The 27,969-nt window shown below is 43.8% G+C and overlaps 1 protein-coding gene across 2 annotated transcripts; it reads right to left on the bottom strand.

Moving 5' to 3' along the window:
- On the bottom strand, window positions 1-27,830 carry EMD (emerin). 2 transcript variants are annotated; one of them, XM_070741408.1, is made up of 9 exons: window positions 27,713-27,830; window positions 19,784-19,873; window positions 17,832-17,924; window positions 17,680-17,760; window positions 16,864-16,941; window positions 15,171-15,251; window positions 14,067-14,170; window positions 7,591-7,643; window positions 1-787 (listed from the first exon to the last, which is right to left on the bottom strand). In XM_070741408.1, exons 2-9 carry the CDS (start codon window positions 19,863-19,865, stop codon window positions 532-534), a joined length of 828 nt encoding a protein of 275 aa, XP_070597509.1. In that variant the 5' UTR covers window positions 19,866-19,873; window positions 27,713-27,830; the 3' UTR covers window positions 1-531. The 2 variants fall into 2 exon arrangements, with proteins under 2 accessions (XP_070597509.1, XP_070597510.1); XM_070741409.1 differs by lacking the exon at window positions 15,171-15,251 and having other exon boundaries at window positions 27,713-27,827.
- Window positions 27,831-27,969: the final 139 nt, after the last annotated feature.

Here is a 27,969-nt window from a genome sequence, read left to right on the forward strand (position 1 = left end):
ACTTTAAAAAATGGAAAGGTTTATTTAGATATTTCATACATTTATATATTTCAAAACAAACAAAGCAATTGAAAGGCTACATTTCTTCCCTCCATGCCCGCCCACCCCTTCATAAGAAGCCACCCATTCTCCTGATATAAAGATGAGCTTATAAAATCAGCAGATAAAAAATGCCCCATGTTATCTGGTTTCAGGAAGGGGATGGCCCCAAATATGGAGAACAGCTTTATATCTGGAAAGTTGGTAGAAACCTTTCCATCCCTAGCCCTCAATATACCACTTCCTTTCCCCCCCCCCTATTAACTGACAAGAAGGCACTTTCTGTCAAAAAACCTCCCCATTCTAACACTCCCCCACCAATCCCCCCCCAAAATTCTAGGCCACTTCTGGTCATTGTGGTGCCCTCTGGCTGGCTCTGCAAATCACAGCATGCCAATGGGCTGTGACGTCTGGAAATTCTAGCCCCAACCAATCTGAAAGGAACCAGGTCAGGAGCCAGCTTAGTAATAAAGGCCAAGACTTCACTGATTATTATACTTGACGGAAGGGGTTATCATCAGCCCATCCCTGGAAGAAGTAAACGAAGGCCAGGAAGGCAGCCAGCAGCCCAAACACCAGGAGCTGGAGCCAGAGGGGGAGGTATCGCTTGGTTTCTGCATTGCCCCCCACGGCCTTCTCCGCCACCTGGGCCTGGCGTTCTGGGTGTATGGCACGGCGGGGCTGCACCTGCAGCGAAGACAAGCCGGATGACTTTCGTTGGAAAACGCTCTGGTAGGAACTGCTGTCTCTGCAAGCATAAACCCAAAACAGAAATGTAAGTGCGCGTGCCAGCATCTTATTTAACTAGAGCTCCAAGCATGTCTAATCCTTCTTGGCCCCATGACCAGTTAAATCTCCCTGATACAATCTATATTAAAACTTCGTTCTTTTTTTTTTTTTGATAGTCCATCTGCACTTATTATTAAGACATTTTAAATTGCAAACTGGCTTGTTAGCTGGAACGTCTTCCTACCGCTCCCCTCCCCAATTATTACAAGTTCCCACCAAGTGGGATGCGTGCAGAAGCAGAAAGGAAATAAGCAAACATCTTAAGGTTGCATCACACAAACTAAACCCAAAATAAAACTACTTATCCAGCCAAAACCTTTTGGAAAACGGCAACTAATATTTAACAAGGGCACCTATTTTCAAATAGGCTTCTACATTTCCACACATTTTCTTTCCGAGGTGATGACGCATGATCAGTAGCTTCACTGAATTTTGAATCAGGGCACCTGGGTAAGTGAGAAAGTCTCTCCCTCCAGACAATGGAAGACAGAGAATCAGAAAGAATAAATGTTTTCACAGTAAACCATAAATAAAAGTGCAGCAAGTGTTCAAATAGGCTAACAAGGCTATGTGGGACAGGGTGGCATTTGGTTTGGTCATCTTCTGGAGGCTCTGCGGTGGTCCCTCCTGTTACTAATTGTGCTTTGTTAGACAGCACAGGTGCGAGAGCAGTGGGGCCTCATCCGCCAGACCTCCCAGAACCAGCATAGGTGGAGGCATGATTATAGCAGTGGACAATCCACCCAACGTAGGTCCAGTCGGCAAACCATTTGCAGTTGGCCCAAAAGTACAAGTACCCGGATTAGCTGACAGAATGGAATTACTGTATTAGCCTTCTCATCCTGTGCCACTTTATTCAGCTGCCCAAGGTGGACTGAACTGGGTTCCAAACTTGGTTCCTAATAACTTTTATTAAGCTCTTGGAGAATCTCTTTAACACAGTCCACATTATGACTTCTTTCTCATTGTAATGTAATTTTCTGGCAGAAGCACTAAGAAATTGCTATCATAATATAAACACACAATCAACTCTACATATCCAGTAGTCCTAATATAGACCTGTTCATATTGCTCATGTTTAGGTCTGCTGCTAAAAATGACATTTGCTTGCTATTTTTACTGGAAAATACAGTCATCTGCAAGATGTTTTATAGGAAGTATAAAGATTGGTTTGTGGGAAGCAGAAGGAAGAGCTGCAGCTTAGACAATGGCCTGATAAATGACATTTATCTGAATCTCAGAAGGTAGTCCAGACAAGAAGCACACCAGGAGTACCAATTCTACATTTGTTGTAAGATTATGTTAATATCTTTCAAGCCTGAAAATACTCCCATTTCTTATTTTTTCCTCTCCTGTCACATTCCCTCCTCCTTCAAGCTCAAATTTTATCAAACTAGGATGCAATTTTTCCTCCTGCCCCCCAAGGTCATTCCCACATACCATTACAGTAGGGTATTAAGCCTCTTCTGCTCCCATTTCAGAAATAGGAATTCATTGCATTCTCATGGGGATCAATTTGCCTACTTACACACACCTGGGTACCTACTTGCTTCCACATAGCTTTAATTATTTCTGAATATTCACAATATTAAGCAATGAAAGAGTGACATTTTATTTTTGATTTACAAGAATCCCTTGGGCACCAAGTAGGCATTCTTAGCAAACAGAAAGATAGCTTCGGTCCGTTGCTTTGTCCCCAAATGCAGCCCTCCAGGTCAGAGAAAGATCAGCAGGGATGGAAAACACCAGCGGTAAAATCTACTTATTTTATACCCTCAGTTTAGAAATGCTTTTTCATCCACGCTCTGCTCATGCACTTTTTCACCGTCTGCTCAAGCGCAGAACACTTTGCGCATGTGTAGAGGGTTAAAAAAAGAAAATGGCAACATATGGGCGGGTAGGCAGAGCCTCATGCTACCATTGCTACTGGTTCTCCAAACCACCGGCATTTGTCGCTACCAGTACACTCGCACCGGGCTGAACCAATGGCATTTCAGCATTGGAGAACATTCTGGATTGTTAGTGGGAGTGTCGGAGAGCCCCTTCACTCCTTTTGCCTCTTGGGAAATGGGTGTTGTGTGACTGGTCCTGTCCACTGTGGTAATGTGGCACTACAGGTAGTCCTTGACTTATGACAGTTCGTTAGTGACTGCACCAAGACAAATTCCTTGTGTGTCCAATCACACTTGGCCAATAAAATTCTATTCTATTCTATTCTAAGTTACAACGGCCCTGAAAAATGTGACATTTTTCAGTTATGACCTTTGTAGCATCCCCATGATCACATGACCAAAATTCAGATGCTTCGCAACTGGTTCATATTTGTAATGGTTGCAGTGTGTCCCTAGGTCATGCGATGCCCTTTTGCAACCTTCTCACAAGCAAAATCAGTGGGGGAACCATTTAACAACTGGTTTATTAACTTATCAACTGCAGTGATTCACTTAACAACTGTGGCAAGAAAAAATGTAAAATGGAGCAAAACTCATTTAACAAATGTTTCACTTAACAACAGAAACATTGGGTTCAACTGTGGTCTTAGATTGATGACTACTTGTATGTGGCAACAAGGGGAAATTTACTGACAATTTCCAATCAACCAATGGAACGGCTGGTCTCCAGAATTTGTGGGTGCCCCATCAATGGAGGCTTTTAAAAGAGACCGGACAACCAGTTGTCTCAAGTTTTATAGGGTCTCCTGCTTGAGCAGGGGGTTGGACTAGAAGACCTTCAAGGTCCCTTGAACTCCTTTATATTGTTATTATCCCTACACTGTTACTTATATTGCTTCTGTAAATAATCTCCTCCTATTTACTCTTTCCGTGGCAATCACCACCGAGAGCTCCCATGACACACTCCCCAAATGCAAAATACTTTTCCGAATGGAGTAAGAAGCCCCTTTGTGCAATAAACGTATTTTTAAAATTTATTTATTTATTATTTGGATTTGTATGCCGCCCCTCTCCGAAGACTCGATAAGAGGCTAGTCTTGGATTTACTGAGAATGAACAAACTGTTCTATACTAAAGACTAGCCAGTAATTTGTTGTTGCATTGAGAAAATTTTAAAAAAATTGGATGACTATCAAAAGGCAAAAACAGAGGCTTTGTCTTTTCCCCTTAATTAACACAACGTAAACCACCACTGACAAGATAAAGCTCCATGGAAATGAAATGCAAGGATGCAATTCATCTCAGTGAATGCTGTGCAGAAGAACCTTATCAACCGCAGGCACTGTGATTTAAGTCCTCCTAGATTAGATTTTCTATCTGGCATGATACCAAAGTTCTCTTACTCTCACCCAGGGATGTGTTCCAACTCAACTCGCTGTCGGTTCACTCCCTCCCTTGCCGCATGGGCATGCCTCATGGGCACACATATACTTTGCACATGCATAGTGTTCTGCCGGGCTCACGGCACAAGCCCCCAATTAAGTGCAAAGGTAGAAAGTCAGACACACACACGTGAAAAGTCACGAACACTGTTTTTATCCAAAGTAAAATAGAAGCAAAACACCCTTTTGGTAGTCACCTTCAAAGCAACAGACTTGAACAATAAACAAACACAAAGCAATTAACAAGCAGCTGTGAAGACGTCACAGCCACTCTCCTTCAAACGTTTTCAAACTCACACATTCGACTATGGTTTACTTTCAGAGTCCTGGTATCAATGCAGAGAGTTCTTGGAGAATCCTGAGACGAAAGCCACTTCCTCTGTCACCAAACGGATAAACTTCCACACTCTGAGGCCAAAATGCTGCCAATTTAACGGCAGCCTCAATTAGTTGAACCACACCCAACCACAGGTGAAATTCCTTTATCTCCTGTAGTATTTACGCAGCTGCTTTTCCTAGTCATTGCCCTGCGGCTGCGTACGCCAATGAATGTCTCTTCATCTGAATCCAGCGAGGATAATGAGGATGATGAATTACTCCCTAATGGGCTGTCTGCCATGACCCCCTCTGAGGATCCCATTTCACAGTCACACCCTGCTTCCGAGACTTCACTGTCCGAAGCCGTCGGCAGTAAAACTGACCTCTGACACTGGGAGGATTCACCCACATCCACCCCCACAGTCCTTGGGGCAGGAGCTGGCCCAGAGCCAACCACAACACATAGTAACAAAAAATCCAATTTTTTAAAGCCAAAGAAAAAGATGGCGACTGCACGCATAGTGCTGGAACTTGGCTTCTGTGCATACTCAGAAGGAAAATTTAAAAAATGAAAATAAAATTAAAATAATAATCATCATCATAAAGATGGTGGCCAGCTCCGACCGATCTGGTTTGGTGATGTCATCATGTCACCAGCGGGCTGCTACCAGTTTGGGAGAACTTGTTCGAACTGGGAGGAATCCACCCCTGCTCTCACCTGATTTCCAATAGTCACTATTTGCAAGTTGATGCTTACTCTGCCTTTCAGATTTTTCACAGATTGCAAAAGATTCTCATTTTGATAACAACTAATGCTGATAATTCTGATGGTGGTTTAAAAACTTTGCTACTATGCTGTACATGTTGACAACAGCAAGAATCTTAGATGCACAAGGTGTTCTGTCTGGGTACCCCCAGACTTCAACACCAACTGGAAAAAGCAGCCAGACACGCTGGTAAAAGCAAAAGCACTTTATAGTTTGAAAAATAAACACAGAGAAAAACCTGTTCTTCCCAACAGGCAGGCTATGAGGCTTCACAGCAGAGTCCTGACGGCCAGACAATACAGCAGACTTCTTGCTGGCACACACACCACTGTAGAGAATAAGCCCCCACGCCTTTTTCCCCAAGGTTTCAGCATTCAAGGCCACAAGTCAGAATCAGAGACGCCAAAGATCACAGCCAGGTCCCAGGACTCCCAAAGATACTACTCCACAAGACAGGAAGGGTGGGTCTGCCTTTTCAGCCTTTCTGGGGAGAACCACACCCAAACCCAGTGTTACCTATTTAGGACTGGAAGTACCTGGCTAATTGTCCCCTTCGTTGTTCTGCTCTTCTCTGCCTGTGATCGATGATGGATTGAGCATTTTCATCTAAGGACTCCAGGCTGCTTGCTGGGGAGAGCTCCACCCCGGGGGACTCTGGCTGTTCTCCTTCTCCCTCGGCCTGATATTCCTCCTCCCCTTCTGCCTGGGCCTCCTCCTCCTCCTCCTGTTCCTCATCCTCCCCCTCTGAGCAGGGAGCCGGCAGAGGTTCAGCCGTTCCCTGAGGAGCCTCAGACGGAATCACAACAACAAGGATAGAAAGACAGACAAATTCCCATAATGGAAGAATGGATGATAAGGATGAGGGAGTTGGAAATGACAAAATTGACTGTGTGAATTAAAGAGAATTTAACTAACTTATTTTCATTTTGAAAACGTTTCTGCTTTTTGAACCAAAACTGAAAAAAACTTGAAACTTTAGTTTTAGGTTTTGATTATCAGAAAGATCATTGTTGCTATAGAAATGGATTCAAACATTTAAAAATGTAAAGCAAAAAATTGAGGTTGCATACAAGCAGTCCATGACTTACAAGCAGTGAAGGGCTACTAAAATGTTTACTACCACACTGTGGGCATGGCTTATGCAGGACGCCCTGTATTTTCTTTCAACATCTTTCAGTGCGCATTGGGTCCTCTGGGGTGGAGCTCCATTTTCAGTACCCCACTGCGTCACACACACCCAGTCCGGGCAGTAGCCCACCCCTGCTTACAAGTTACAACAGTTCATTTAGTGACTGTTCAAAGTTATGATGGCAGTGAACAAATTAACTGTTTTTCACAGTTAGGACCTTTGTAGCATCCGCCAGGATCATGTGTTCAAAATTCAGACGCTTAGCAACTGATTCATATTTATGACCATTGCTGTGTCCCAAGGTCATGTGATCAACTTTTCGAATCTCCTAACTCTGGCTTCTAGGGAATCAACCAGGTTATTAACTTATCAATTGCAGTGCAAATGCATTAACAACTGAAGCAAGAAAGGTCATAAAATAGGACAAACTCACTTAACAAATGATCACTTAACAACATAGGTTTGGGGGATCAATAGTGGTCATAAATTGAGGACTACCTGGGCGCGACTCATTTTTACCTTTACATTTATTATTAGAGTTGGAAGGGACTTTGTAGGTCATCTAGTCTTACCCCCACCTGCACCCCTGTTTTGTTTTGTATTCTACTATACTAAAAAAACCCTATTCTTTTCCTTTTTCTAACCTCTTTCTGTGCTTGTCTCGTAAAGGTTCCTCAATTTTTGTTTCTTTTTGTATCTTATAATAAATTTTAATAAAAATCTAAAAAAAAAATCCTGACGGTGCTCAAAACTCACTGCCTGAGATAGAAGGCTTACCTTAGCATAATAGCCTTCCTTGAACTGGTTCCGTCAAAATGTGCTGGAACAGCAATTTTCAACATTGACAGCTTTTCTGAGAATAGCAGTCCTGATATATCAAGATGGAACCAAATTGGCGAAAACTGTCTTGGTTGATGGGAGTTTTAGCATCAACCTTTCTTTAGAACCAGAAACATTTGGCAATCCTGAGAGGATTCCCTGTTATACAGTAGATAAGGCTCTGCAGAAATTTCCAACTCAAGGTCTGCAAATGATTTCAGTGCACAAGGGAATGTGGGCACAGAAGTCTTTCAGGTTCGCTACTCTCAAGGCCATCAAATCATGCGTTTTCTGAAGGAGCCACGGAAAGGCACACAAAGAACACAACCCACTCAAATGAGAATATTTTTGAGAATATTTTTTCTTACCGATGCCTCTGCACTGACCCTACTTACCTCTCAGATGACGTGTCCTTCTCACTGGAAGAGTACCGATAGGGCTCTGCAATCTGAAAGAAAATATGGAGAGTAGTGAGTATGCGGGTAGCCCTTCACTTTGCTAAGCAACCATGTGGAATTACAACAGTACTGAAAAAAGGGACTTATGACTTATCACTTATGACTATTGCAGCATTCTCCCTGGTCACATGGTCAAATTGGCTGCTTGGCAACCCGCTTGTATTAGCAACAGTTGCAGCATCCTGAGGGCATGTGATGGTCATATGTGATCTTCCCACCTGGCTTCTGATTACCAAAACTAATGGGGGAAACTGGATTTACTTAACGATCAAGATTCACTTAAGTGCAATAATTTTATTTATTTATTTATTTATTTATTTGTTTGTTTGTTTGTTTATTTATTTGGATTTGTATGCTTCTCCTCTCCGAGGACTCGGGGCGCCTCACAGCATGCACAAAAACAGAACAATAATATAAATCCAATTAATAATACATTAAAACAACCATTAAATTCAATTAAAAGAAAACCTATCAAACCAATCATTCAACAATCATACTGAAAACATTCATTGGTCAGGGGGAAGATCTAAAAGCCCCAAGCTTGGTGGCAGAGATGAGTTTTTAAACTCTTTCGGAAGGCGAGGAGGGCGGGGGCAGTGCAAATCTCTGGGGGCAGCTGATTCCAGAGAGCCGGGGCTCCCACAGAGAAGGCTCTTCCCCTAAGTCCCTCCAGCCAACATTGTTTGGTCGATCGGACCCTAAGGAGACCAACTCTATGGGACCTCACCGGTCGCTGGGGTTCGTGCCTAACAACTGTAGTAAAAACATTTGTAAAATTGGGTGTGACTCATTTTTACCTTTATATTTATTATTAGAGTTGGAAGGGACTTTGTAGGTCATCTGTCTTACCCCCACCTCCACTCCTGCTTAAGCAGGAGTCCCTGCATCATTTGGGACACATGGCAGTCCAATCTCCCTTTGAAAGTCTCAAATGTTGGAGCGCTCACAACCTCCGCAGGCCAGCTGTTCCACTGGTTGATTGCTCTCACCATCAGAAAGTTCCTCCTTATTTCCACGTTGAATCTCTCCTTGGTCAGCTTCCATCTGTTATTCCCTGTGTGACCCCCTCCTCTCTGTCGCAGCCCCTCAAGTATTGGAACTGTTGTATCCTGTAATGGCTACCTTGTATCTCTGTAAATAGTTTGTTCCTTGCTAAAGCGCTGTCTGAGCTGGAAATCAGGAAGTCGCTCCTGATTGGCTCAGACGCGCCCTGCCCTTGCTTTGGCGGGAACCGCAAATGTATAAAAGAAGCGGTTTCTCCCAAGCAGAGCAGACGGTACTAGCTGAAAGTCACTTACCATTCTGAGCTGAATAAAAGTACCGTTCTCAACCAACCCTGCCTCTGGGTTTACTTCACTGGCGACGACGGACGAAAGAAACAACGCGTGCAACATGAACAATCTCCAAATCGGCCGGGCTCCCGAGTTCTTCGACCCCGAAAAGACTTCCTGGGACGACTACCTAGCCAGCTTCGAGATCTTCCTCGAGGCAGCAGGAATACGGGACGCCGACGCCGATCGTAGACGGGCCATCTTCCTAAATTACTGCGGTCCAGAAATCCGCACCCTCGCCCAGACTCTCACCGACCCGCTGCCGGCAAGATCCGTCGCTTGGGACGTCCTACAAGACAAGCTCGCGAGCCATTTCAAGCCAACAAAACCAGCCATGGTTTTCCGGCACCAGTTTTCTAGAATGGCTCAGCGCGAAGCGGAATCAATCAACCAATTTGCAACGCGGCTTCGAACGGTGCTTGCGAAATGCAAGTTTGACAACCCGGAAGCTCGCCTCACCAATGCCTTAGTCTTTGGCATGAGAAACGCCGCGGTCAGGAACAAACTCCTCACCGAAGATGAACCGACCCTACAAACTGTGATTAAGCTAGCGCAAACCGCAGAGGTCGCCGATGCCGCTGCTAAAGAGCTGATAGATCACGAAAAGAAAGAAGTCATCGCCAAGATAGACTCCACGTTCTCCCGCGCCGAGGACCCAGATGACCGCAGCCCACCAGCTCACCACGAGGACAGCTGTTTCCTGCTGCAAGACCAGCCGAGACAACACAGACTTCCTCACCCCGCCACCCCCTGCGCCGGCTGCCAAGGAAACCATCAGCGCCAACGTTGCCCTTTCCGGGACGCCATATGCCGCCGCTGCAACCGATGGGGCCACATCGCCGAAGCATGCAGAGCATCAGCACCGGAGGAAACCTTCTCCACACCGCGCCACCAACAACTCCAGAATCAAACACCGCAACCGCAAGAAAACCGACCTTTTCATTTTTCGAGCCGTAAGAACTACTCAGCCGCTAACCGCGACTACTCAAGAGGTAACACTCAATTTTTCGTGAATACCACGGCAACAGAAAATGGGGGCAAGATTGTTATTTCTTTACTTTTAAATAACAAGCCATGTTCTATGGAACTTGACACGGGTTCTAAATACACCATTATGCCGTGGGAAAAGCTTAAATTGTACATGCCTAGCCTGTCTAAATCTGAGCTTGTGCAAACCTCGTTGGTAATTAGAGATTTTCAAGGGGGGATAATCTCTGTTCTGGGCAAAGTGAATGTACCTATCGTATTTAAGAATGTTAAATGTACCCTACCCATGATTGTTGTTACAGGGGCTAAACACTCTCTCCTGGGGTTGGCTTGGATGGAACCGTTGGGAATTGAAATTTCTGGTATTTGCAATGTTAACTGTGATAGCATGCCTAACTTTTTACAAGAGTTCCCTGAAGTGTTTAGCCCCACCTTGGGGTCGTATAAAGGGCCCCCCATCTTGTTCTCCATCGATCCCAAGGTCCCACCTGTCCGGCTCAAACCTCGCAGGGTACCCCTTCCGCTACTCCCCAAACTTGACCTGCAGCTGGATAAGCTCATAAGCCATAGTCACCCCTCTAAAACCGGATGGCTCCTTAAGAGTTTGCGCTGACTATAAATCTACCCTAAATAAGGCCCTCCAACACCACCCTTATCCCATTCCAGTGGTACAACAACTCCTACACTCCCTGGGGGAAGGAAAAAGGTTTGCAAAGATCGACCTCGCCCAGGCTTATCAGCAGCTTCCGGTCGATGAAGCGACAGCAAATGCGCAAACGATTGTGACTCACAGGGGTGCCTTTAAATGCACCAGATTACAGTTTGGAGTAAGCATAGCCCCAGGGATATTCCAAAGCATAATGGAAAGATTGTTATCAGGGATTAAAGGGGCCATTCCCTATTTTGATGACATCTTAATTGCAGGGGAAAACCAAGAACAGCTCAACAAAAGGATTAGGGAAGTACTCCAGAGCCACAAAATAAGACTGAATTGCAAGCTGTTTTAGGCCTTCTTAACTTTTACTCCGTTTTTTTAAAACAGAAGGCAACAGCAGCAGAGCCTCTACACCGTTTGCTACAGAAAGAAACCCCTTGGACATGGGGGAGAACTGAACACGAAGCCTTTATACAAATAAAACAGTTATTGACCTCTAAAAGTGTGGTAGTCCAGTATAGTACTTCCCTACCTATCAGGCTTACGTGCGACGCCTCCCCATACGGCATGGGAGGAGTCCTGGCTCACGTTTTGCCTAACAAAACAGAGGCCCCAATTGCTTTCTTTTCAAGAACGATGACCAATACTGAAAGGAACTATAGCCAGCTAGATAAGGAGGCTCTAGCTCTAGTGGCAGGAGTAAAAAAGTTTCATAATTACCTTTTTGGGAGGAGTTTCGAATTGGTTACCGACCACAAGCCTTTATTAGGCCTTTTAGCCCCCAACAAGCCTACTCCTCCATTTATGTCCCCAAGATTAATCAGGTGGGCCCTTTTCCTCTCTGGATACCAGTACGAGCTCATCCATAAAGGGGGTAAAACCATCAACCACGCAGATGGCCTCAGTAGGTGCCCCATGGCAGAGTTAGTGGAGGACCCTGCCCCTTCTGCGGATGTCTTAATGATAGAGCTCGAAGACAACCCACTAACTACTGCAAGGGAGGTGGCTGCACATACGCAGCAAGACCCAATCCTAAAACAGGTGGTTAACTGTGTACTAAAAGGATGGCAACATGACTCTGTGAAACCTGAATTGTGTGACTTCAAAACCAAAAGACTTGAATTGTCATATGTAAAAGGTTGTTTATTGTGGGGGGATAGAGTGATCGTTCCTAAAAGCCTAAGGGAAAAAGTACTTGACATGTTACATGTGGGCCATCCTGGGATTGTCAGGATGAAAGGCCTAGCTAGAGGGCATTTATGGTGGCCAGGTTTGGATGCTGAGATTGAGAATTGGGTAGCCAAATGTGACCCATGCCAAGAATCACGGCCTAACCCCCCCAAAACAACTCCAGCAGAGTGGGAGCAACCTGCAGGGCCTTGGTCACGGGTCCATATTGATTTTGCAGGGCCAATGGGGTCACAATATTTCCTAATAGTAGTTGATGCATTTTCCAAATGGGTGGAAATCATAGCAATGAACAACATAACCACAAGTGCCACCATCAAGGTTTTGCGCAGACTGTTCGCTACCCATGGTTGCCCCGATATCCTGGTGTCTGACAATGGGCCTCAGTTAACGGCCAGGCAGTTTGAATTATTCCTAGATAACCTAGGGGTCAGACATGCACTCATCTCGCCTTACTCGCCCTGGGCTAACGGGTTGGCGGAACGTTATGTTCGCGTGGCTAAGGAAGCATTACGCAGATCAGGCCCAGGTGATGTGCAACAGAATTTAGACCAGTTCTTGTTAACCCAGCACATTACCCCAAACTCTCACACGCACGTGAGTCCTGCTGAGTTACTAATGGGAAGAAAATTAAGGTCCCCACTGGATAGGTTACACCCAAGGTTTTGTACAAATGACCCATTAGATGTAAACCCAGAAAGACAAATGTATTTGGGACAAAATGTATTTGTAAAAAATTTTGATGGAGGTGTAAACTGGATGAAAGGAATTGTTGTTAAACAGACTGCTCCAAAAACATATTTGGTGAAATTGGAGGATGGTCGAATGTGGAAACGGCACATTGATCACATTCGGAAACGCATAGGAAACCCCCTGGAGCAAACCGCTGACAAAAACTCTCCCATTCCAGCAGACTGTAATTCGCAACCCGATTTACTAGACATTCAAAGAGACTTATCGGGTCAAGGGGGATCCTCCAACGACGCCGAGCCTTCGTCCTCCTCCGAAGCCATCTTCGTGCCAGCCAGGCCGAGTCAACCGGCGGGAGCCCCGACTAGGCCCCAGCCGCGCCGGGGGAGCAACAGCGAGCCAACCTCCACCGCCGATAGCGAGGACACAACTGAGCTGCGCAGGTCGGAGCGAGCCACGCGGCGGCCCAACAGATTGGACGACTTCGTCACATGGCTTTCGTGATGGTTGCATCCATCTAAGGAGGGAGGGGTGTTGTATCCTGTAATGGCTACCTTGTATCTCTGTATATAGTTTGTTCCTTGCTAAAGCGCTGTCTGAGCTGGAAATCAGGAAGTCGCTCCTGATTGGCTCAGACGCGCCCTGCCCTTGCTTTGGCGGGAACCGCAAATGTATAAAAGAAGCGGTTTCTCCCAAGCAGAGCAGACGGTACTAGCTGAAAGTCACTTACCATTCTGAGCTGAATAAAAGTACCGTTCTCAACCAACCCTGCCTCTGGGTTTACTTCAGGAACACTGCTATCATGTCTCTCCTGGTCCTTCTCTTTGCCAGACTGGCCATGTTCATTTCTTGCAACCGCTCTTCATATGTTTTAGTTTCCAGGCCCCTTGTCATCCTGGTTGCTCTCTTCTGCACCTTCTCTAGTGCTTCAATGCCTTTTTTGTAGTGTGGTAGTGCTTTTCTGTAGTGCTTAGCAATGGAGAGGCTGGTCCCAACTGTGATCGTAAGTCAAAGGCTATCTATCCAGAGTTGTAAGGAGCAATCTTTCCTTGATTGCTTTGGATGTTAACCCCACCTGGATAGCTTTCTTGTTCTGTTTAGGGATGTGTGATGGGATGTGTACCTTGAGGAAAGTTTGGCCAGCACAGAGCTTTCCCAGAGACAGAGCAGAATTAAAAGACTGTGTAGCCCAAGCTGGAGGGGGAAGAGGCTCAAGGTAGCCACTCCCTAGAATCTCTCAAGCTATATCTAGTAGGTTAGAAGCTTATAGCTTTAGTTTAGCAAAATTCTGTCTATTAGGTATAAGCAAGTAACGAATTGGATTCAACTAATGTCAAACACCAGGTAAATCAGGAGATTAAGGAAGAATCAACAAGAATCTGATCAACTACCGGTAGCAGGCAAAGGAAATGAGCGGGGGATAAGAAAGGCATTCAAGGACTTAGATCCACTTGTGACTTATGATACATTTGATCCCTTCCTCAGGATCAGCCTGGTAATCTCCTACAACTGGAGTTCTCTGTGTTGTCTTTGGGCTTCACAGCATGTGAGGAACAACTTACTGGTTGGCGGGCGCTCACTGTCCCTGGAGATGTAGTCTGGCTTAATAAAGATGAGTAACTCCGATAGGAAGATCTGGAGGGCTCAGAAGTTTTCACATCCATATCTGCCATAAAAGAGAGAGACAAGTTCATTGAAGACTCTGATGGTCTGTCATATAATTTTTGTTATATATCAATATAATAATAATAATAATAATAATAATAATAATAATAATAATAAAACAGATGAAACAATCGATCACATACTCAGCTGCTGCAAAAAGATCGCACAGACTGACTACAAGCATAGACATGATGCTGTGGCACAGATGATCCACTGGAACTTGTGCCGGAACTACCATTTATCAGTGGCAAAGAACTGGTGGGATCATAAGCCCGAAAAAGTGTTCGAAAATGAGCAAGCAAAACTACTGTGGGACTTCTGACTTCAGACTGACCGAATTCTGAAGCATAACACACCAGACATTGTGATTGTGGAGAAAAAGAAAGTATGGATCATCGACATCGCAATCCCAGGAGACAGCAGAATTGAGGAGAAGCAGCTAGAGAAATTAGTGAAATTAGTGAAGATCTAAAAATTGAGCTGCAACGACTCTGGCATAAGCCCATAAAAGTGGTCCCAGTGGTACTTGGCACGCTGGGCGCAGTGCCAAAGGATCTCAGCGGACATTTGAAAACCATTGGAATTGACAAAATCTCCATCTGTCAATTGCAAAAGGCTGCTTTACTGGGATTGGCAAACATAATTCGCTGCTACATCATGCAGTCCTAGGTACTTGGGAAGCGCCTGACTGGTGATGAAATACGAATCCAGCATAGTGATCTCGTTTGCTGTGTTGTACTGACATAATAATAATAATAATAATAATAATAATAATAATAATAATAATAATAAATAAATAAATAAATAAATAAATAAATAAATAAATAAATAAATAAAGGTAGCAAGATCAGAATTCTCTGTTTAGGTGCTCTCTGGATGGGTGGTTTTTCTTTGTTCTCAGATTTCTCAATAATTATCAATTTGACCAAATGTTATGATTCTAATCTTATGGAGTTTGTGAATTTTCAAAGCCCATTTTGCACTTTCATTTTTGTTCCTACCTTCTGATGCATATGAAGAATGTTCTTCATGATGGGGCAAATTGTAATTATAACTCAGATACGACTTGGTGGGACTGGGATCTAGGAAATCACAGGGGGGAAAAATTACTTGGAAGTAAAAGTTCTTCCTCTTTTTGGCACATATGCGTGTCTGTGTATTTATAGTAAAACGCAAATTAAGCTATTTAAGCTGAGAACATGTTGCAGAAGGAACAGACAGGACCTGCAAATGGTTTTGGATCGGTTTGTGATTCTGTTGCATTTGTCATAACACATTATAGGTAATCTGAGTTTCACAACATAAAGAAAGGGATAAAGAAAGGCGTAAAGCATAACATCATATGAACATAATTTCCATTGTTAAAGGAATCATTGTGAGCTGTTAAACAAGGACATCACATGGCCACTATTTGCTATCCCATGCTGGTTTCTCTATTGAGTTTGCTGTAGGAAGCCAGCAAAGAAATCACAAATGGTGATTGTTAGTCCAAAGACCAGTCATAACCATCATCTGTTCAACACCATCCTAAATTTGAACAGTCAATGAACAAGTGGTCATTAAACAAGGACCAGTTGTCCTTGCAGAATTAATTCCTGAGAATGACAACATACCAGAAATACTGACTTTTAACAAATTAAATGAAAACTTTCATCTTAATTTCCAAAGCAACATTTAATATAAACATATATGTGAGTAGTGAATGACAGAAATCAGAACAGAATTCCTGCTAAAACACTGTAGATTTTTACATCTAGCCAATCTATGGATTATGGAGAAATTTGTATTCCTCTATCTGTATTTACTTGTATGAATTACATTAGATTACATTAAGTAAATACAGCCCAATCAAATGAATACCAAACTAATAAAGTAGAAGGTCTTTTAAAATGTTCTTTAGTGTTCTTTAATTTTTGTTCATCTGAGTATACAAAAAAGGCTTATAAAATGTGTTAAGGAAAAATAGTATTCCAAAGGGTATAAACCTGGAAAAGTAATTTACAAAAATATAAATATTAAGGTCAGTATATACAAAAAATGCTTATAAAATGTGTTAAGGAAAAATAGTATTCCAAAGGATGTAAGCCTGGAAAAGTAATTTACAAAAATATAAATATTAAGGTCAGTATATACAAAAATGTGTATGACTATTCAGGTGTTATGAAAATCAGCACTGAATATACAGCTTTTTTAAAATCACAATTTGTCATGAAAATAGTATCGAAGTGGCTTTTGACTTGCAAAAGGCATCTATCCTTGTGTACTTAAAAATGTACCTGTTTATGGTGCAGAGTATTAATTTTGACAGTGTCACTGCCAACAAACACATGGTAAACTTGATGTCCAAATGCCCTAAAAGCTCAAAAACCAACCTTATGAGACAAATACAGGATTGATTGTATATAGTCTCTGATTTTAAAATAAAATCCCATCAACCTATTTGTGATTTTAAGTGCATCCGAGCCAGGTTTACATAGAAATCCCTGTTTTGGGGATTGAGTTCCAAATATGAACAAGATATTAACAATATCATTTTTGGGGTGAAAAAATACATACATTTCTCTTACTATAAAAAACCCAATAAAATATATCTTCTTCCCAAATCAAAAGCTGCTGGCTTTTCAATACCCTCTTCCTAGGTCCATGGTTCATAATCCATCTTCCTTGAGTCAAAGACTCTCCTCTCACACCTACCTTCATCTTTGTACTCGGAGTAGTATTCCTGTCTTGTTGGAACATATTCTTTGAAGTAGGTTCTTGTGGAGCCAAGAGCTGCAGGGTAGAATGAATGAGAAGGTATTTAAATTTGAGCCAGACTCAATAGGAGTCAGTACCTGGGTCACCTTGTCTAGACCAAGAAACTATAAAAGGCTGGGTCTGTTTAGTATTATTACAACATATCTGGGCTCTACACTAGATTGAAAAGTTGCAAAACACTCTCCAAGGAAAGCAATGGCCAACTATTTCCCTACTGCTGTCATGAAAACAGCATGGATATACCTACATGTCACCCAAATGTTGATCTCAAATAAAGGGAGATTTCCCCTTTTTAATTTAACTTGGATTGTCCATTTCCTTAGAGCACCAAGAACACACATGCCATTACCCCACTAATTTTAACCTGCTTATTTATTTATTTATTTGTTTGTTTGTTCATTCATTCATTCAATTTTTATGCCGCCCTTCTCCTTAGACTCAGGGTGGCTTACAACATGTTAGCTATAGCACTTTTTAACAGAGCCAGCATATTGCCCCCACAATCCGGGTCCTCATCTTACCCACTTCGGAAGGATGGAAGGCTGAGTCAACCTTGAGCCGGTGATGAGATTTGAACCGCTGACCTACAGATCTACAGTCAGCTTCAGTGGCCTGCAGTACAGCACTCTACCTGCTGCGCCACCCCAGCTTAATTTGCTTGTTTGTTTCTTAGGCTGCTCATTCTTCTAATATGTTTTGATTCTTAGTCCATGTCTGTCTTTTATTCCCGTCTTAGCAATTCAATTCACTCACCTTCTCGTCCATAGTTGAAGTCTTCCCTTTCTCGTGGACTCACAAAGGTCTCCTTTACATAGCTGTGGCTGGTGGCTGGCTCTGTGTGGGTGAGAAAAGAGGTTAATGCCTGGCATGGAGACCTTTCACCATTTGGGTCAGTTTCTTCTTACCTGTGTGGGACACAGAGTCTCCAGATGAAGGATAATGCATCCGCTCAGTCTCATATTCATAGATTTTCTTTTCATAAAGTTTTCGGGTAGATCCTGAGAAACAGAAACCAGGCTGAGGTTATATCTAAGCAGAGCACAATATACCACCCTTCAGCCTCCTCCATATGTTCCTTCTACTCTTCTATTAATACTTCCAGATATCTTTACTGATTATACTTCAAAGTCTTGCCAACTCCCAAAGGACATCTCATTGCTTAACCTGTCCTAAATATTTTTCAGAGAGGATGTTAATCTGTTGTGAAAACACGCCCAAAGCCACATTTGTCCAAGATAAATGTGGGTTGGATATTTCACAGGAAAGCAATTCCTGGTTAAGTGCAGCACTCCCTTTAATCATTTAACATACCCACATTTGTTATCAATGCATCTTTCTCCCTCACCTGTGAGAGCAGAAAGGCAGAATTTTATCCCCATATGCTCCATCACTTCAAGCAATTTATTGTGAAATTAATAAAAAGCTGGAGGAGGGCAAGAGGGAGGGGAGTAAATAGAATCTTAGTTTAGTTTAGTTTAGTTTAGTTTAATCAGATTTGTATGCCGCCCCTCTCCGCAGACTCGGGGCGGCTCACAGCAACAGCAATACAAGACAAATCCAATATTAAATTAATTTTAAGAACACCACAAGTTAAAAACCAATCATACACACTAGCATACCATACACAAATTTTATAAGCCTAGGGGGAAGGAACATGTCAATTCCCCCATGCCTGACGACAGAGGTGGGTTTTAAGGAGCTTACGAAAGGCTAGGAGGGTGGGGGCAACTCTGATATCTGGGGGGAGTTGATTCCAAAGGGTCGGGGCCGCCACAGAGAAGGCTCTTCCCCTGGGTCCCGCCAAACGACATTGTTTAGTTGACGGGACCCGGAGAAGGCCAACTCTGTGGGACCTAACTGGTCGCTGGGATTCGTGCGGCAGAAGGCGGTCTTCTCTTATATGCTAGCCCCTTCTGCTGTAAAAAAGCCAGATGCACAATTTTATGAATCAAGAACTTGACTTTCAGTGCTGTGCTCAAGACCAGTTGTAACCTGACCAGTCTGGCTATGTTCCAAAAGGGAAAAGATCCAGAAGAAAATAAGTAATTAGAGGAAAATGAACGGAATGTAATGTTAATTAAAATAACTAAAATTATTTAACGGAAATCTTACATCTAATCTTGAATATCTTAGTAAATTTCCTGCCCAGTTCATTAAAAGTTACATTTTGGAAAAGGGGATTTGCACATAAAATTGGGGGAAAGAAAATCACCTTTGCTATAAAACTTCTTCTATTTTGCTTATTTTGCTTATTCTCCTAGCTTGCTACTTTCTCACTTCCAAATTCCAAGGCATTCCTCCTCTCATAACCAGTGATGGGCTACCAAAATTTTTACTACCACACTGTGGGTGTGCCTTATGCATTTTCTTTCAACATCTTTCAGTGCAAATTGGGTGCTCTGGGGTAGAGCCCCATTTTTGCTACCCCACTGCTTCCCACCTCCCCCCGTCCGGGCAGTAGCCCACCCCTGCCCATAACAGATCACTTATAGACAATTTGAACTTACCAAGAATTTTGAAAAAAAGGAGTCATGACCCAGATGCAAAGTTCTGACATTTGGGGCCACTCATATTTACAGCTGTTTGTAGTACAGTACTCTGTAATCACATAACTACAACTTATGAAGTTTTTATTGGAACCTAGCCTTTCCTTGTTTCCAATACAACATAGGAAACAATGGGTTCACTTAATCACCACCACAAAAAAGGTAATAAAATCAAGCATGGTCATACAGTAACCCACTTTGCAACCATCACAACTCAGAGCCAAAATTGTGAGCTCAATTAAGATGATATGGTGAGGACTATCTGTGCTTATTTTTTCTGCTCTGGGTAAACACATTGTCACAACACATACCAACAACTGGCCCATGGGGGATGCTGTATTCTTTCAATCGTGCGATAAGTTCCTTGTCTGTCATGCCTTTATATTCATCCATGGTGCTGCCTAGAAAATGCAGAACGAGGGTGGGGAGAAATAAGTTTTTATTTTATTTTATTTATTTATTTTGTCCAATACACAATACATATAGAAGAGAATAGACATGTAGTAATATATATAAATATTAAAAATCAATAAAAAATTATATTTAAAAAAATATATATATATATATAGAAGATATATGAAAGGAAGAAAATATATATGATATATGAGATAAAGGAAAGATAACTGGACAGGGGACGAAAGGCACACTGGTGCACTTATGTACGCCCCTTACTCACCTCATAGGAACATGGAGAGGTCAATCATGGATAGTCTAAGGGAGAAATGTTGGGGGTTAGGGGTTGACACTATTGAGTCCGGTAATGAGTTCCACGCTTCGACAACTCGATTGTTAAAGTCATATTTTTTACAGTCAAGTTTGGAGCTGTTAATATTAAGTTTGAATCTGTTGCGTGCTCTTGTGTTGTTGCGGTTTAAGCTGAAGTAGTCATTGACAGGTAGGACGTTGCAGCACATGATCTTGTGGGCAGTACTTAAATCGTGTTTTAGGCATCGTAGTTCTAAGCTTTCTAGACCCAGGATTGTTAGTCTATTTTGGTAGGGTATTCTGTTTCGCATGGAAGAGTGAAGGGCTCTTCTGGTGAAATATCTTTGGACGTTTTCAAGGGTGTTGATGTCCGAGATGTGGTCTGGGTTCCAGACAGATGAGCTGTACTCAAGGATGGGTCTGGCAAAAGTTTTCTAGGCTCTTGTGAGTAGTGTGAGATTGCCGGAGCAGAAGCTACATAAGATCAGGTTAACAACTCTAGAAGCCTTTTTGGCGATATTGTTGCAGTGGGCTTTAGCACTTAGGTCATTTGATATTAGTATTCCAAGGTCTTTTACTGAGTGTGGGTTGGCTGTGAGAATTTGTTTATTCAGTTTATATATGAGGTTGCAGCCAATATCCCTAAATAACAATTAACTGTGCAGTTGGAAAACATCTACTTTTAAAACTAAATAAAGATATCTCACATCTTCATTTTGAGCGACGAAGATGATTAGGGGACTAGAGGCTAAAACATATGAAGAACGATTGCAGGAACTGGGCATGGCTAGTTTAATGAAAAGAAGGGGTTGCCACAAAGAAGAAGGAGTCAACCTATTCTACAAAGCACCTGAGGGTAGAACAAGAAGCAATGGGTGAAAACTAAACAAGGAGAGAAGTAACTTAGAACTAAGGAGAAATTTCCTGACAGTCAGAACTGTTGATCAGTGGAACAGCTTGCCTCCAGAAGTTGTGAATGCCCCAACACTGTTTTTAAGCAGATGTTGGATAACCATCTGTCAGAAGTAGTATAGGTTTTCCTGCCTAAGCAGGGGGTTAGACTAGAACAGCGTTTCCCAACCGGTGTGCCGCGGCACACTAGTGTGCCGCGAGACACCGCCAGGTGTGCCGCCTGGGCGGGGCGCTGTGGTGCCTCCGACCTCTCGGCTCCTGCCCGATGCCGCGGTTTCTGGCGCTCTCCTGCTGGGCCCCAAAGAAGGAAGGCAGGAAGAAGGAGAGCTCCATTCTTCGCGCCTTTTTCCCGCCTTCCTTCTTTGGGGCCCAGCAGGAGAGCGCCAGAAACCGCGGCATCGAGCAGGAACCGGGAGGTCGGAGGCACCGGCACGGCAGCGCCCCGCCCAGCTGAAGCTTCCTTGTCGTCGTCTTCGGCACACCTGGCCGTGTCGTCGTCGGCAAGTGTCCTTTGGGGCCCGGCGGGAGGGCACTGGCGGTGGGAGCGGGGGGGGCGGCTGCAGCGGCGCAGGCAGTCGCGGGGAGATGGCGGGGGGGGCGGCTAAAGCGGCCCCGGGCACCGTTCCCTGTAGGCTTTTCCAGGGGCGCGCCTGCCGGATTTCCCTCCGCGCGGCTGGGGACGCGGATCCACCGCCCTCGCCAGCCCGATCTCCCTCCACCCGGCTGGGGAGGTGGATTCGCCGCCCCCGCCAGCCCGATCTCCCTCCAGTGGCTGGTGACGCAGATCTACCGCCCTCGCCAGCCTGATCTCCCTCCGTGGGGGGGCGGGGGGCGACGAACCGACGACCGGGGGCTGTCCGTCCGTGTTGGGTGGTGCAGGGCAGGCACAGGCAGCCCCAGGGGAGAACAAGGGAGGGAGAGAAAGGAAAGAGAGAGTAAGGGAGGGAGAGAAAATTGAATGAAAGAGGGAGAGAAAGAAAGAGTAAGAAGTAGAAAGGATAGAGAAAAAGGAAGAGAAAGGGAGGGGGAGAAAGGAAAGAGGGAGGAAGGGGGGAGAGAAAATTGAATGAAGGAGGGAGAGAAAGAAAGAGTAAGAAGTAGAAAGGAAAGAGAGAGAAAGGGAGGGAGAGAAAATTGAATGAAGGAGGGAGAGAAAGAAAGAGTAAGAAGTAGAAAGGAAAGAGAGAGAAAGGGAGGGAGAGAAAATTGAATGAAGGAGGGAGAGAAAGAAAGAGTAAGAAATAGAAAGGATAGAGAAAAAGGAAGAGAAAGGGAGGGAGAGAAAGGAAAGAGAGAGAAAGGGAGGGAGAGAAAATTGAATGAAGGAGGGAGAGAAAGAAAGAGTAAGAAGTAGAAAGGATAGAGAAAAAGGAAGAGAAAGAGAGGGGGAGAAAGGAAAGAGGGAGGAAGGGGGGGAGAGAAAATTGAATGAAGGAGGGAGAGAAAGAAAGAGTAAGAAGTAGAAAGGATAGAGAAAAAGGAAGAGAAAGGGAGGGAGAGAAAGGAAAGAGAGAGAAAGGGAGGGAGAGAAAATTGAATGAAGGAGGGAGAGAAAGAAAGAGAGATAGGAAGGAAAGAGGGAGAGAAAGGAAAGAGAGAAAGGGAGGGAGAGGAAGGAAAGAGATGAGATTGAAGGAGGAGACAGAATGAGAGGAAGGAAGGAAGAGAGAAAGAAAGAGGGATGGAGAGAGAAAGGAAGGAAGAGAGAGAAAGAGGGAGGGAGAGAGAAATAGAGCGAAAGGGAGGAAGAGAGATTTTTTTTGTCCAAACTTTTTTTAGCGCCCCCCCCCTCCATGTTCCCCAGGATTTTGAAAATATGAAAAATGTGCCGCGGCTCCAAAAAGGTTGGGAAACACTGGACTAGAAGACCTACAAGGTCCCCTCCAACTCTATTATTATTAAGTCCTAGGGGCTTGGGAAGCACCCAACGTATTATTATTATTATTATTATTATTATTATTATTATTATTATTATTATTATTCATATGATCACACCAATCACTAAAATAAGGTTTAAGGTTTAATTCGATTTGTATGCCGCCCCTCTCCGAGGACTCAGGACGGCTCACAACATATACAAGAAACAATAGTAAAACAATCTAATTAATATACTTTACATAAAAAAGCAATCCTTTATCTTGAAAGCAAAAATAGCTCTAGTACCAACATTGCTACAGGTTCTCTGCAGAGAATGATTTCAATAGAAGCACATACATGGCTTTTTCCCCTTTTTTTCTGAAGGGGATAAAATATAAGAGCCGGGGTGGCGCAGCAGGTAGAGTTCTGTACTGCAGGCCACTGAAACTGACTGTAGATCTGTAGGTCAGTGGTTCAAATCTCATCACCGGTTCATGGTTAACTCAGCCTTCCATCCTTTCGAGGTGGGTAAAATGAGGACCCGGATTGTGGGGCAATATGCTGGCTCTGTTAAAAAGTCCTTTTGCTAACATGTTGTAAGCCGCCCTGAGTCTAAGGAGAAGGGCGGCATAAAAATAAATAAATAAATGAATGAACGAATAAATAAATAAATAAATAAATAAATAATCAAACTGTTCCTAAACGAGTTACAAATGAAGGGAAGAAATGAGATGGGGAAGCAAAAACCAACATAAATAAACTTAATTTTTGGAAGTGATTATGTCTCCCAGAATAGAAAAGGACTAAGGACCATGGGTCTGTTATAACAAGAGGGGCTGAGCAATAACAGTAAGGCAATATTGCCTCAACAAAAGTTAATGTTCTCAACCCCTTGCAATACTACAAACTGGCCATGACTGTGAATAGTTGGGCAATGTTGGATTAAGCCAGGCAAGGCAGTGCTGGATGGATCTAACTCAGTACTAGGCAGTTTACTAACACAGCATTGCTAACGTGTCCAGGAGGAGCACATAATTTCCCAAAGTGCATTTGCAATATGGGAAAAGATGAAAAACTAAAAATGAAAGAAACCCTCTGAATCAGTAAAGAAAATGTTATTCCATTACACGCAACTTACAATGAAGGCACCTTTAGGATTACTGCCAGCAACAAATATTTTATCATGTACTGTACTTATTTTAATCTATTTAGGTTTTATTTAATGCCACAGTCTGCATTTTTGTGTATCATTTCCTTCTACACTTATGTGTACAGATTTATTTTATTCATTTGAATTTATTATCACTGTCCAACTTCAATATCTGCAAACTTTAGATAACTCTTAATGCAGCTAATAATATTCAATCTAATATATAAATATATACTGTAAGCCAAAATAAATATTTAAAAAGCAACAAGCTTTTTGCATTTTTGCAAGATTATAACTTTGATAAAAGAACTGGGGGGAAGGGGGTCAGACAAAAAAATTATAAGCCGCTCCTTAGGTTTTTCACCATATTCTTTGCCTGAGCTTAAATACAGAAATATTTCTTTTCAGAAACAAAAAAGGACATTTAAACAAATTCCCCTCAAAATCTTCAGAGTTTATTTAATCAAAACAAGCATTCTAGATATGTATTCCAAGGGATTGTGTCTGATTAGAATCCACATGTTGTACATCATCATGGTATGTCGAATAGCCATAAATTAAATCAACATATTAAATAACTTCTTATTTTGGACCTTTGTCCAATTTAAATTCTCCTAAAAACCAACATAACTGGGGGGAAAAACAAGACAAAAAGCAAAACTTCAAGTAATTATTATACGTATTAGATTTGTCTGAAATTCTGTTTTCCAAATTCAAGTTCTACCTCTATAAAGAAGATAAAATGTTTTTTATTTAAAATGAAAAAATATTCAGAGCTGGGGCCTGAATCAGTATCAGACATAGTTTGCAAATTTGTTTTGTTTCAGATGCCTGGGTGTGCCTTGGCTTTGCCTTGAATTCCCACCCACCCAAAAAAATCAAAATGCAGACGGAATACTGTAACTCTTTATTTGCCTAACAATTTGGGATAGATAGGGCTTTGGAACACGTTTATTCCCTAATAGTGAAACTTATTGCAGCTGCATGCTTCCTATGCCTAAGATGAAGCAATATTTTAAAAAACAATTTAGGCAAGCAAAGTATCACAGAGAAACATTGTGCTAATCAGGAGTTTCAGTGTGTAATAACCAACAATAGAAGTCCTGTGTTGCTTTTTAATTTGGGAACAGTTAAATAGGGACGAGAGAGAGATAACCAAGAGACTCAGTTTGGCCTAGTGCAGCGATGGCAAACCTTTTTTTGGCTCAGGTGCCAAAACGGTGTATGCGCACGCAATAGCATGCCTTTGTTTTTCCACACTTGTAATGCAATGCCCTCTCCCCACGCATTTTTCACCATCCCCTGGGTTCAGGAGGCTTTCCTGAAGCCTGGGGAGAGCGAAAACGGCTGAAAAGTAGGCCAAAAAAACCAGCTGACTAGCACACACATGCATGTTGGAACTGACCCAGGACAGCACCTGGCGTGCCCTCAGATATGGCTCCACATTCTATCTGTGGCACCCATGTCACAGGTTCGCCGCCCCGAGTCTGCGGAGAGGGGCGGCACACAAATCTAATTATTATTATTAATAATAATAATAATAATAATAATAATAATAATAATAATAATTAGCCATCACTGGTCTAGTGGTCATTGGCACCAGCCTAGAAATCCCGGCTGGGTGACTTTGGGCCAGTTAATCTCTCTCTCAGCCGAACTTGTCTCACAAGGTTATTGGGGGGGGGGGGGGAGAGCATCAGATATGCTCGCTGCTTTGAGTTATTTATAACACAGCGGGGAAGGGTGGCTTTACCAATCCACAGCTTGCATGCCTGAATTAAGCTGCACAAAAACAAACCCTTGGTTGTGTTACATTTCCAACTCTTACATGTGGTGGACCTGAAGTCTAGATTGTGTTGAATGGAAGAAGCAGATGGGGGTGGGTGGGAGGAAAATCAGCCAGCGGGTGGGTAAACTGAGCTCCTGAGTAAGTTTAGCAGCAGGAAGAAAGTAACCCCGCCCAAACATAGCTTCTGCTCTGGAAATCTCACACTACTTACAAGAGCTTACAAAACTTTCGCCAGACCCATCATAGAATACAGCTCATCTGTTTGGAACCCATATCGCATCTCAGACCCATATCGCATCTCAGACCCTCGAAAATGTCCAAAGATACTTCACCAGAAGAGCCCTTCCCTCCTCTACCCGTAACAGAATACCCTACGAAACTAGACTTACAATCCTGGGTCTTGAAAGCTTAGAACTATGACGCCTTAAACATGATCTAAGTATTGCTCACAAGATCATATGCTGCAATGTCTTGCCTGTCAAAGACTACTTCAGCTTCAACCGCAACAACACAAGAGCACACAACAGATTCAAGCTTAATATTAACTGCTCCAAACTTGACTGTAAAAAATACGACTTTAGTAATCGGGTTGTCGAAGCGTGGAACTCATTACCGGACTCTGTAGTATCATCCCCTAACCCCCAACATTTTACCCTTAGACTATCCACGGTTGACCTCTCCAGATTCCTAAGAGGTCAGTAAGGGGCATACATAAGTGCACTAGAGTGCCTTCCGTCCCCTGTCGTATAGTCTCTCCTATATCTCATATATCTTCTCTACTATATCCTCTATAACCTTCATTGTGTATTATTGTGTATTGCAGTGCTTCCCAACCTTGGCAACTTGAAGATATTTGGACTTCAACTCCCAGAATTCTGGTGTATTGAGCAAAATTACACTGGTGTATTGAGCAAAATTAAAAATTAAAAAAAATTAAAAACCACACTTCAGGGTCCTCTATTTAAGGCAGTGTTTGGCCCCTTGAAGATATTTGGACTTCAACTCCCAGAATTCCCCAGCCAGCGAATGCTGGCTGAGGAATTCTGGGATTTGAAGTCCAGATATCTTCAAGAGGCCAAGGTTGGGAAACACTGCTCTAAGGAACCCCAAAACCCATCCCATCAGTCATTAACTGGCCCTCTTGTAAGGAAAGCAAGCTCGGTCGAGCTCCAGACCCTCCAACACCCCCCATCCTCTGACGGGACCCGCCAATGCTGCGGGCGCCAGAGGATCGTCAGAGCGACGGGCGGGAAGAGCCGAAGCTTGACAGCTGCCAACTTTCGAAAAGCCCCGGGCGCTCAGGGACTCGACTCTGCGCCTTGCCGACGGAGGGCCAGGAGAGGCGCCTTAAAAAAGGGACCAAGCGGAGCAAGACAAAGCTCACCCCGTCGCCCGGTTCCTAACACCCCCCCCCCCGCGCGCGCTTCAAAGCCTTCCTCGGAGCCCGCCCTCTGCCGAAACGAGAGACGTGCAAGTCGCTGCCCAGTACGGGCTCGGCGTGGGCGATGCCTTCCATGCCCGGATTCCTACTACGGCCCAACCACGCGGATCAGACGATCCTCTCTGCTATTCCCCTCCAAGATACATCCAGTTGGTGAAGGACGTGTGTGGAAGAAAAAGCGACGTCGCCCTTTCTCCAGTCCAGCTTCAGGCGGGAAACCTAAGCCTGGCTTTGCAACCGAAAAGAAAGCTTGCAGGAGGGGCGGGTGGGGCCGGGCAGAAGTTCTCCCAGAGACCCAGACTGCGAGGGGAAGGAGCAAGGCAGACCCTCCGCGGGAAGGAAGCAGGCAGGGGTGACGGCGGCACTGAGGGGGGGCTCGTTCCTACCTGCTATTCCGAGCGCACTCACTGGGCTGGGCGCCGTGAGGGAAGTGAGTCAAGCTGCGGGGAGGGAGGGCCCGATAAGCTCTGGATCTGAGCGCCGAGCACACCCTCCTCCTCCGGAGCTGCCGGGCGGGTTCGGGGCGGGTTTCCTTTCCTCGCTGGCTCTCCTTACCGGCCTTTTTCCTTTCAGAGCTTCCCCCCACTTGGCGCTGGGAGCGCAAAATAACGAGCGTTTTGCCGCCTTCCAAGGCAGAGCAGGC

Source organism: Erythrolamprus reginae, chromosome 2 (assembly GCF_031021105.1).
Source record: "Erythrolamprus reginae isolate rEryReg1 chromosome 2, rEryReg1.hap1, whole genome shotgun sequence".
NCBI classification, from domain to species: domain Eukaryota; kingdom Metazoa; phylum Chordata; class Lepidosauria; order Squamata; family Dipsadidae; genus Erythrolamprus; species Erythrolamprus reginae.

Coding starts and splice junctions, on each gene's coding strand:
- EMD (XM_070741408.1), bottom strand. CDS start 19,865: ATGGATGAATATAAAGGCATGACAGACAAGGAACTTATCGCACGATTG. Junction 17,761..17,831: donor AGACTCTGTGTCCCACACAG/GTAAGAAGAAAC, acceptor TCACCCACACAG/AGCCAGCCACCAGCCACAGC. Junction 14,171..15,170: donor TTCTTCATATGCATCAGAAG/GTAGGAACAAAA, acceptor CTTTTATGGCAG/ATATGGATGTGAAAACTTCT.